Source organism: Cucurbita pepo, chromosome 17 (genome assembly GCF_057944985.1).
Source record: "Cucurbita pepo subsp. pepo isolate OVF chromosome 17, ASM5794498v1, whole genome shotgun sequence".
NCBI lineage: Eukaryota > Viridiplantae > Streptophyta > Magnoliopsida > Cucurbitales > Cucurbitaceae > Cucurbita > Cucurbita pepo.
Genome location: NC_141814.1, coordinates 14081190 through 14093380, shown reverse-complemented (window position 1 = coordinate 14093380; position 12191 = coordinate 14081190). Strand labels below are relative to the sequence as shown.

Genomic DNA, 12191 nt, shown 5'->3' with positions numbered 1-12191 from the left:
ATAGTGGAATAATATTGTTGTAATTATAACATTCATTACTAGGGCCAATTAATGTGTTAGTGATGTCTCCCTTTCCCATACGGATTTTCGGACAACCTTTACTCCTCAATTCTTACAATATGTATATATATATAATATAATATAATATAATATAATATAATAGTTTAAATGCCTTAATCTCTTGAATCAAGGTTATCTTTCCTTAATATTCTAGATATTGTTTTCTTCCATCATTCAAATTTATATTCCTACTGTTTTTTTTTTTTTTTTAATTATATGCTAAGAATTAGTTTAATTAATAGTTTATATGTTGGTAGATATATATATATATATTTTTTTTTTGTTGTAAATAAACTTTCCTTTGATTAGATGGTAAAGATAAGACGATAGACAAATTATGATATCAAATAAGACTCTTCAACAAAAGTTTTGTAATAAATTAGGAACGATTATATACTTTAATTGTTGAGATATGTTGAGTGTGAAATTATCGACCGCGTTTGAGTCCACAAGAGTCCAATCTGTCTCATAAATAATAAAAGGATAACTATAAACTATAAGATCGTTAATTACCCATTTGAGTCACACAAAACAATATTAAGATGTATTATATGGGTTAAGAGTTTTCATTCATTTATTTATTTATTAAATAAAAAATTATTAATGATTAAGTATAAATAATTAACTTTATTATTATAAAGGGTGGTTGGTTGTAAACAAATTTTTAGCTATATTGACACTCTATCTTGACATTCAACCCTCTATTTGAGCCATCATTTAAGGACCTTACCAATGTTTTAAGATCATTTCTTTTTTTATTTATTTATTCTGACTTTCTCTTGTTATTTTGAATGCTAAATATTATACTTTTTATTATTATTATTATTATTATTATTATTATTTGTTTCTATCCTTCTTCTATTACAAATTTAATTTTTTTTTAAGGATTTAAAAATTAAACTACCCATCCAGATTTTTACACAATAGAGGAACAAAGTGCAACCAAAGTTAACTGAACATTACTTTCCATAAAATAGTAAAAATGTAACGTAAATATAATATTAATAATAAGTATTTTAATTTATTTTAAAAAATGTAAATATACATATTTATTAATTATTTTTTATTTTTAAGATTTGTTGGAAAAATATCCACCAACATTAATATTTTATCAATATTTTTATTGACGTCATCATAAAACGGCATTACCATTAACCTTTTAAACCTTTTGTACACTTAGGAAAATATTACCAAATTTTTACTTTAATCACTCAAATATTTAGCTATATACATTACAGTTTTTGTTATGTAATAAAGATAATCCAAGTAAAAAAAAAAAACATCTATGATGAAAGTACTCGTCATCATTATTATAAAATTATATTTGATCTAATAATTTTCGTCAAATAATTTATGTTTTAGAACTATTATTATAAACTTTTTTTTTTATTTATATAGTTGGTTTTGTAATCAACTTTTTTTTATTTATATATTATAAACTTTTTCATTTTAAATTATGATTTTCGTTTTAAAAAAATATTATTATAAATATATAGAAAAGAGAGTTAAACATATAACTGACATGTAGAATGGGGTATAATATGGGTTGTATTTAAATTTAAAAATTGATTTGGAAGGTTAAAATAATAAAAAAGATTATCCGTTCATTTTGACTGTAGTTTTTTTTTTTTTTTTTTTTTTTTGTCGTGTAGTGTTTTGGCCTTTTCCGTGATCTGGAGAATTGGGGGATTAGGGTTTGAAATTGCGTCCTAATATCCCATTCCCATCAAACCCTATCTTTCCCTTAAACGCTCCCAATACCTAATTCCCCAAACTCATCAACTTTTACCTTTTTTTTTTTTTGCAATAATCCAACTAATCCTAATTTTTCTTTTGTTTCTTCTGGTACTTCATAACAATGGTGTACACCAATTAAGCGACGACGTATTGAAACCAATTAAGCGAAGACGTATTGAAATTTTGTGTTAAGGAGATTTTGGGAAATGAAGCATTTTAAAATGTTTTAAAGGTATTGAGTTTGGTAAAGTTTTTCAGAAGAGTAAAAGAAGGTGCGGTGAATTTGAGTGGTAAAAATAGTGAGAGAGCATAGAATCTATAAAGAAAAAAAAAAGAAGATATATAAATGGATGGTACTCATTTTATAAAAGAGGGTGTGTGTGTGTGTGTATCATATATGATATATGGAATGGTATTAATTTCCAATTACATAAACACAGCTTTCCTTTTATCTTAAGCATAACCACACTTTTGCTTTATCTCTTAATCACTCACTTTTTTTTTTTTAAATTTTTATTTAGTGGCAGACAAGGACTAATATTTGTGTCTATATTTTAACAGTTTCCCTTAAAATCGTTTTTGTTTGTTTTTTTTTTTTACTTTATTTTACTCGATTCTTTTGTATAAAGTTTTCCAAAAAATGGGATGCTTTTAAAAATTATGTTTGGGAACGATGAGTGTTAAGTATGATTTAGTTGGTATAAGCTCCTTTTTTTTTTTAATTTAAAAAAAGAATTATCAATAAGTGAATGATATATGTATAGAGAGTCGGAAGAAAGAAGGAGATAGAAATAAATAATAAAGCTAATTAATTGAGAAAAAAAAAAGAAAGAAAAGAACGTTAATAATGGGAGTTATTTAACGTAGCACGTGAATTAAGATGGGCAGTCGGGGGAGCGTCACAAAATGAGAGTTAGGCGTATTGTCGAATCGAGGGCCATTCTGGAAGGCCCATTGGGCCGAAACTCTATTCCCGCCATTTCTGGCTATATAATAATAAGAATAATAAAAAAAATATAAAAAAAATGATTGGAAGAAAAATAATGAAGAAATAATGGGGGAGAAGTGGGAAAGGGAAAAGGACAAGTTTAGGATAAGGATAATAATTAGAAAAGGAGAAATAAATAAAAAAAAAAAAAGTAAAAAAAGAAAGAAGTGGGCGAAGGCAAGCCCTTCCCTTCCCTTCCCTTCCCTTCCCTTCCCCCCCGCAGAGGCCGTAAACACAATCAATGATTGCTTCCCACATGTGATTACCGATGATGTAACTAATGTAACTAATGCAATTAATTAATTAATTAATTAATTCATTCATTCATGAAAAAAACACGAAGAAGAAGAAGAAGAAGAAGCAGAAGAAGAAGAAGAATAATGTTTGTTGTAATGACTGTCCTGTTTGTTTGAAAGTTTATTGTAATTAAATAAAAATAAATAAATAAATAAATAAATAAATAAATAAATAAAGAGATTCTTTTTTTGTTTGCAGAAACAAGAAATGAATGAGTGAGAGTGTATTTTGTGTGTATGTGGTGCAGCACCGCAGGTTTCTTCACTCCTCCCATCCTAACTTAAAACTCCCATTTCTTTTTCTTTTTTCTTTTTTCTTTTTTCTTTTTTCTTTTTTTCTTTTTTCTGACTTTTTCCCACCTCAATTTTTATCAAACTAAAATTCCAATTTCTAATAATAATAATTACACCCTTTTATTATTATTATTTGTTTCTAAAGTGGAAAAAAACTTAGAATTGAAATTGGGAGGATGAGAAAAAAAAGAAGAAAAAAAAAGAAAAAAAGAAAAAAGAAAAAGAGAAAAGGGGAAGAAAAGTTGTTTAAGGTTAAGTAGGGGGGGAGAGAGAGAGAGGGAGAGAGGTGAAAGAGTTAATTAGGAAAGACGTGAGAAAAAGAAATAGAAGGGAAGGAGGAGAAGGGAAGGGGGGGACTTGCGTTTACTGCGACCGCACAAAGAAAACAAAAGAAATCAGAAAAATTGACGGCGTTAAAATCACCTTTTTCACCCCCCCACCCAACTTCTTTCTAACCATTTCTTCTTCTTCTTCTTCTTCTTCTTCTTCTTCTTCTCCATCAACAAACAACAAAACCAAAACAGAAACCCAATTCTCTCTCTTTTCTCAGGCGAGGGCTCCCAATCTCGCCAGGGAATTCCTTCAATTCTTCCTCCTCCTGCGCTTCCCCTTCCAGCTCTGGAGGGACATACAGCTTTGGACCCCCAACCTTCTGCAATGCCTGCCTGCCTCAACCACCAACACAATACTCCATGAACAAGCTTCAACCGCCCAACCTGCAATGCACCAAATTTGAGGATCGAGCCCTTTCCACCATCTTCCACGCCACAGCTGCCTACTACTCCATTATTCCTTCTTCAACCTCCCCCCACTGCACCCTTATGCCGTAATCTATTCTCTTCTCTTCTCTTCTTTCTCTGCTTTTCCACCTTTTTCTTCTTTCTCTTCTCTAAAGGTAAGCTCTGCTGTTTCTACCCCTAATTTATTTACTTCCTCTGCTTTCCCTTTGCGATCTTGCTGTTTCTCGCTTTCAAACTTCCATCTTTCATTTCAATCTCATCATCGCATTACTCTCGAGATCTCAAGCTAACAACGCTTTTTCCTTTCCTCCTCTTTCATTCCCCCATTTTTCTTCTTTTTCTACCTTAACAATTTTTGCTCTACCTCTACATTTTTGTAGGCTCCAGCCAACCTTTTCAATTGCTTGCTCCAGGAGCGGCCTTCCAATTTTTGGCGCCCTTTTTATGGACCTTCTTTGACTCATCCTTCTATCTCTTCCGATTTCTTCTTTTTCGGTTCCATCATGCCCTCTGAAGTATTGGACCTCAAGGCTTTATCTTCATCTTCCTTCTTCTCCCACGATTTACGTCATTCAGATGAGGTATACTCCCTTGCCTCCTCTCTACCTTTTTTCTAGCATACCAGATTGCTTCTTCTTGCACTTCATCATACATACTGCATTTTCCTCGATCTGAATCTCACTGCCTCCTCCATCATTTCTGTTTCCTTCCAATTTCTCTTTCTTTTTTTTTTTTTTCTTCCCTTTATTCCAGGGGCAGCTTGGAGTTTGGAAGTCAGCTAGTATGCCAAATCACCGTGGTCAGTACAAATCACTCTTCCACCACTTTTATCTCTTCTTTTTGGTTACTTTTAGTTTCTTCAGTTTATATCTTTATATTGTATAGTTCAGGAATTCGGTGACTTTGTATGGTTGAATTCTTGAGTGAAACAATATAATTTTGCTTAATTCATTGACCACCACATGTTTCTTGTTCTGTATCTATTCTGAGAAATGGAGCATGCTGGGGTTCCAAACAGCAGGTATAAGGGGAAATACAACGATATAGAAATATAATCACGATGGAAGTTAATTCTCATAATTAGGATCATCAAGATGATACTGAATGCATAAAAAAGTGCATTGTTTGAGGATACTTGTCTGTGATTATCCCACTGTAAAACAGAAACAGATTCTATCGTTTGTTTTAGATGATGTTCGACTGAAATTTTAGTTTTTGGATCCGTTAATTGTCCTCTATTTCTGATATACCAGTTTGAATCTTGCTTTTGTTTTGCATCTAAAATACCTAGTCTTGAGTTTACTTATGATGATTGTTTGATCAGTTGATATCATGATACAATCACTGCCCGATCAATTCTTTTGAGACTTAGTCTTCTCTCTCCTAACCTCCCAAAGTATGACCAGCATGAGGCACATGTCAAATACCTTGTATATTTGGTTTTTTTTTTTTTTTTTTTTCCTTCAATAACTTGATTACTCGGTCAACCCACATTGGTTCACAGTGTAGCAGCATTACCTCCCTGAATGTCTATAGTACTGATTATTGTTAGATTCATGCTTAGTTTGACAAATAATACTAAATATCGTTTTATCCCCTCTGGTTAGCCACCTCAAATGTGCACACATTCGCAAAGATCTAAAATAAAAGTGAGATGAGAAAGTCATCAATTTTGCAGTCCAGTCTGTTTCAATTCTGCCCTAACCTTCATAACTGGTTTCAGTTTTGCCCTAAACATTTTATTACCTTCAATTCTACCTTCAATCTACTAATTCATCTAGGCATTTTGACGTGAATTGCTTTTGGAGGGGCTTCTTTTACAAAAAGAAACAAACAAATAAATGGATTGGAGGTGAAATTGAAACTTTCGAAGTATTAAGGGCAAAGTTATAACCAGCTATGTGGATCAAGGGGATTTTATCTAATTCTGGCTATATATTTATGCATTTTATTTTTGCCATATTCTGGGAAATGGAGCTATCTTGAGTTGGTTCTGTTGTGTTGTTAAATAAGCTTCTTATTGTATTGGTGAGAAGGCTTTTCCTCTACTGAAAAGGTATTTATTTCATTCAATGTTTATTGCAACATGTCAGGTGCTTCATCATCTGTGGAAAAACTTTCAATGGGTGATTGCCCGGCAGAGAACTCACTGGAAAATCACGATTCATTTCCTGTGAGAGACCAGAATGCAAGTCTTATCCTGAATAGACATGCTGTTGGAGCTGAAAGAACATCCAATTATTTTGCTCGGAATAATGAAGTCAATATGATGAATTCTCAGTATGAGAGTAGTCTTTTCTCGAGTTCTTTATCAGATATATTTACTAGGAAATGTGAGTCGCTTGATTAATTCTTCACATATTTGTACCTGATGAGAATGACAGCCATTGAATTGAAATCTAAATGAACTTGCAAAAAGTTCTAAACATGCTTAATTCTTGGCTCATTCTACCTTATGAGTTTTAGCCTTACAAGTGTTATCATTTTACATATTTTTATTTGTGCAGTGCGATTTTCTCCCAGCAATGCACTATATGGCCATTCTGTTGATACTGTTGCATCTCACTTTGAGGAGGAGGAGGTTTTTGAGTCACTTGAAGAGTTGGAGGCCCAAACCATTGGGAACCTCCTCCCTGATGACGATGACTTACTTGCTGGGGTAGTAACTGATGGGCTTGATTGTTTGATTGAAACAACTGGCGAGGATGATGCTGAGGACTTGGATTTCTTTAGCAATGTTGGAGGGATGGATTTGGGTGATGATGGCTCATCTGTTGGACAGAAAAATTCTGAATCTTCTGGAGGACTATTTAACAATTTGCTGGGGATGCATAACGGTGCTATGGCTGGAGAGCATCCTTTAGGCGAACATCCTTCCAGGACACTGTTTGTGAGAAACATAAATAGCAATGTTGAAGATTCTGAATTGAAGCTCCTTTTTGAGGTGCACATTTTTCTTCACTTTCAATGTTGTTTCCATTGTGCATTTCAAAGTTACATCTCGCGCTAATTAATATATCTTACTTTTGATTAAAAATCTGCAGCAATATGGAGACATTCGCACTCTTTATACAACATGCAAACATCGAGGGTTTGTTATGATATCCTATTATGATATTAGAGCTGCCCGTAATGCAATGAAAGCACTCCAGAATAAACCGTTGAGACGAAGGAAGCTTGACATACATTATTCTATACCGAAGGTTGGTTTCTGTTTAATAGATTTTCTGTCCAGTGTTATCTCATCTTTTTTGAGTTCAACTGATTAGTGGTGGGGAATTGAAACGCTGACCTTTAAAAGAGATGTATAGTGTCATAACTAGTTGAGCTATTATTTTATTTGTTTTTCCATTTTGGTTAGCTAGCTGCCTTAGAAGTATTGGAATTTTGTGGAGATTTATTCTTACTCTGTAATTCTAACCACATCAAAATATCTGCCTTAAATTCTTTCATGACCTCTTTGCTTCCTCATATCTTTCTCTGTACTACTTTTTCAGGACAATCCATCTGAAAAAGATATTAACCAAGGAACTCTTGTTGTTTTTAACCTTGAGTCTTCTGTTTCAAATGAAGAACTTCGTCAGATATTTGGTGTCTACGGAGAAATCAAGGAGGTGGGTCTGGGATTCAATTTTGATCATTGCATTCCATAATGTGCTCTGAGGAATCTGACATTATTCTTCATAAATTGCAGATTCGTGAATCTCCCCACAGAAGTCATTATAAATTCATTGAATTTTATGATATCCGAGCTGCAGAGGCTGCTCTTTGTGCATTAAACCTGAGTGATATAGCAGGAAAGCAGATAAAGCTTGAGCCAAGTCATCCTGGTGCTGTGAGACGAAGGTTCAGAAACCTGTGCACTTTTGATGCTTATTCATGCTTAGTTTCAATCCCATCCTCTTTAAAAATAAAATAGTTTTGACCTCCAACAGATTACAATTAAAAGAAACGAGATGTTAGTGGATGCTAACAGTAAAAAAATTATTTTATTTATCTTTGTGCCACAGTTTGGTGCAACAATTACATCCACAGTTGGAGCGGGAAGATATTGGTCTCTATTTGCAACAGGGTAGCCCTCCTGTTAGTTGTAGTGCCGGCTTCTCTGGTATTATAGCCATAAGAAAATCATTCTCGTTACTTGTGCATTCTGAGTATTTTGTTTGTCTCACAAGAGAAAAAATATTGCAGGATTAGTTCCTAGTGGGACTATCAAATCTAGCAGCATGAGTAATGGATCTGTTCTTGGTGTACACTCTATGATACGAGCTCCATCTCGGGAGACCGAGTTGCATCATGGAATATCCTCCAGTGTTCCTAGTAGCTTACCTTCTGTGATGAGATCTGAATCAATTGGCAAGCAATCTGGCTTTATTGACTCTGGTCATTCACCTTCACCACTAAAGCTGGGTATCCGGGCAGCTCCAGCTATTCATCCTCATTCGCTTCCAGAACATCCTGATAGTTTGAACAACAATGTTCACTGCAATTCTCTGAATACGGTTGCAGGAAACATCAGTCTACGACCACCTGAAAGAGCTGATAGCAGGCAGCTTGTAAACTTTAATGGTCGCTCTATTGAATTGAATGAAGATGGTAAGTTTAGTTGATTTATTTTACGACCTGTCCTGTAATGATATTGAAAGTCTGCTTTAACTCTTTGATAAGGGGTCTTCACTTACAATGATCAATTGAATTGGTCGGTTCACTATGTAGCTGATTGGAGACAATCAACCATTCATTTTTTTTTTTTTTTTTTTTTTTTTTTTTTCCCATTTCTATTGATATCAGCCGGAGAGCTTTTTCTGACCCTTGGTATGTTTTGGGGGGTGCATTGTCTCTTCTTTTGTTCTCAGTCTTGTTTTAGTACTTTTATGATATTAGCACCATCAACCTTCTTATTATTTTTCTAAACTATTAAGTACGTTTCCTGTAAGAAGTAGAAAAGTGATTGCCTGAGATCTTCACTGGCGAATGGTGTTTGACTGGTTCAATTCCCATTGTAGGTAGAAGAACCTTTATTTTTAAATGATTGTTACTGACCAGAAGCTATTTCATTTTCTGTAAATATCAATGGTTGACAATTTACTTCCGTCAGGATGAGAGGTTGATTTTTTAAGCTTTCTCATGCTTTCATTTAGCTGGATGTTACTGTTTTTGCAGTTTTTGCATCTGGTGGTAACAGAACTTGCCCCATTCCTGGACCACATTATTCATGGGGTAACTCCTACCGGCCCCAGCCGCCAGCTCCTAGTGTTGTTTGGCCAAATTCTCCATCTTATATGAACGGAATTCCTGCTGCCCACACCCCAACCCAAGTCCATGGAGTTCCAAGAGCAGCATCTCATTTGATGCACACAGTTCTGCCCATGAATAATCACCACGTTGGATCAGCTCCAGCTGTTAATCCTTCTATTTGGGATAGACAACATGCTTATGCTGGGGAATTGTCGAAAGCCTCTGGGTTTCATTCAGGTTCTATAGGGAATATGAATCTGCCTAACAATTCACCACAGTCTATGGAATTTTTCTCTCATATCTTCCCACAAGTTGGTGGAAATTCTGTAGAGCTCCCTATCCCCCAAAGGAATGTAGGACTTCAATCCCATCATCAGCGGTGCATGGTTTTTCCTGGACGAGGCCAAATTCTCCCAATGATGAATTCATTTGACTCTTCCAATGAACGTGGTAGAAGCCGAAGAAATGAAGCAGCCTCTAATCAAGCAGATAAGAAGCAATATGAACTTGACATTGATCGCATATTGAGGGGTGAAGACAATCGTACTACGCTTATGATAAAGAACATTCCTAACAAGTTAGTATTTTTCTCTTTAATTCTCTTTTTTTTTTTTTTTTCCCTCGTAATCACCCTCTATCTCAGTTTCCAATCACAATAAGATAGGTACATTGACGTGTTGATTATTGAGTGATATGCTCTGCTTTTGCATGGACGAGTTTACTTGTTATCTTAATTTCCATTCGTAGGTCATTAGCTAATTTTTCTTTTCATTTTTTTCTATTATTTGTTACCTTTTATATGTGTGAATGTTCAGGCCAATCTACGCACCTCGTCTATTCTTGTGAGACAGTTACCTCACTCTACTACATTTGTTTTTCATTACTGATACTGAGGTTATATCTAAAAAGATTAGGACAGTTTTCTCCTGAGTGATGGTGTAGTTACCTTTCCTTCTAGAGAAATGGAAATATTTGTAAATGTGTTATAGGCGCTTTTCTAGACAACGTCATTTTAATGGAATGCCACTTCATCAGGTAGGTCTGTTATTTTGAGTACGTAAGTGGTGCTAATTAATGCAGGGACGTAATGATGTTAAACTGCAGAATTGATAGTATTATCTGCAATATCCTCTCGTTTCTAATTCATAATGTTCTAATAGTGTCTCATGTCAGTTGTTTGTCCCATCTTGGTTCTGTCAGAAAGCTAGTAATCCATCATGATTGTAACTGCAGATATACATCAAAGATGCTTTTAGCTGCAATTGATGAACGACATCGAGGAACTTATGACTTCATCTATCTGCCTATTGACTTTAAGGCAAGTTTTTCCATGTTCAGTGCCGCAGTAATATTTTCCTTCGTTCTATTCATGACAATTTTTTTGCTTGTACACCCTATGGTTGGTTGCAGAACAAATGTAACGTGGGATATGCGTTCATTAACATGACTGATCCTAGCCTAATTATTCCATTCTATGAGGTTTGTATGCTACTGAAGCTTGCAGGATATTGAGGTGATAGGTGCTAAGTTTTTATTGACAAAGCAGTGCCATACTTGCAGGCATTTAATGGGAAAAAATGGGAGAAATTCAATAGTGAGAAGGTGGCGTCACTTGCATATGCTCGCATACAGGGAAAAGCTGCCCTTATAGCTCATTTCCAGAATTCAAGTTTAATGAATGAAGATAAGCGATGTCGACCAATCCTTTTCAACACTGATGGGCCCAACGCAGGCGATCAGGTATGAAATAGAATAACATAAGAAAATTTTCAAATGGTGGAACAATGGCTGTTTGTTTGCTGAACATGTACTTCTTCTACAGGTTCCGTTTCCAATGGGGGTAAATGTTCGTACTAGGCCTGGAAAAGGCCGAACCAACACCCAGGACGAAAACCCTGATGAAGGTCTATTAATTTCTGGAAATGGTGAGAATTGTTCCAGTGGAGATGCATCTTCTTCATGTGTTGTAAAGGATTTGGAGCAGCTAGTACCATAATTTTTGTGTTCACTAACCTTAGAGGAGGGAGGAGTAACTTAAACTATATCCACCAAAGTTGTTTTGACATAATTTTTATAGTGGCTGAAGGCAGGCAGGGACATTCGCTGCAGTTGGTGACATTAGAGAAGGAATGGTTTAGCTTAGCCAATGCTAAGTGGGTTTCCATCTTCCTTTCCCCACCCCTCTACTCTACGCCCCCCTTCCTCCAAAGGGAAGAAAAAGAACAAAAAAAAAGACAATAGTTGAAGGAGGGAGCATCTGGAAAAGCCTCCAAATTTTGATTGTGAGAGTGATATATTTATTATTATTATTATTACTATTATATATTATAAGAGATGGGCATTGAAAAAAGGGAAAGAGTTTTCATGTATATGAGTATTTGGTCCTGGAGATATGTTGTCCTGGTTTGACGTGAGCAGATGAGGCTTCCTCCCTCTGCTATACCCCACTTTCTTCTTTTTTCTTTTCGTTTTATTTTGGGTTTGACTTGGAAGTTCTTGTAACAGTTGAGATTTGGTAGAGACAGAGGGAGCCCATTTGAAAAATTGTGAAATGAACTAATTATCCAAATTTCCTTTGCTTCTGCGTTTTTAGCCTAACCTAATGATCCTTGAGAGAGCCTGGTTTGTTGTTGTTTGTATAATCAATTAAGTGTTCTGGTTTAGCCTAACCTAAACACACAATTTTTTTTTTTTTTTTTTTTTTTTTTTTTTATATTATTATAATTCAAGTACAAATAAGCTTATGATTGATTGATTAATAAACTCTGTTCTAAAAAAAGATGACTTTTTGAGTATGAACGCATAATTTCTTTTGGTTTGGCAGAACTTGGACTATGC

General features: G+C 34.6%; 1 protein-coding gene across 3 annotated transcripts; it reads left to right on the top strand.

Annotated features, from left to right (window-relative positions):
- Positions 1-3674: 3674 nt before the first annotated feature.
- On the top strand, positions 3675-11935 carry LOC111778380 (protein MEI2-like 4). Of its 3 annotated transcripts, none has more exons than XM_087119093.1 (15): positions 3675-4201; positions 4496-4696; positions 4869-4914; positions 6209-6448; positions 6623-7059; positions 7160-7318; positions 7613-7729; positions 7810-7961; positions 8126-8223; positions 8307-8711; positions 9279-9930; positions 10587-10671; positions 10764-10832; positions 10914-11093; positions 11176-11935. In XM_087119093.1, exons 2-15 carry the CDS (start codon positions 4619-4621, stop codon positions 11347-11349), a joined length of 2892 nt encoding a protein of 963 aa, XP_086975219.1. In that variant the 5' UTR covers positions 3675-4201; positions 4496-4618; the 3' UTR covers positions 11350-11935. The 3 variants fall into 3 exon arrangements, with proteins under 3 accessions (XP_086975219.1, XP_086975218.1, XP_086975217.1); XM_087119092.1 differs by having other exon boundaries at positions 3675-4270; XM_087119091.1 differs by having other exon boundaries at positions 3675-4696.
- The last annotated feature ends 256 nt before the right edge of the window (positions 11936-12191 follow it).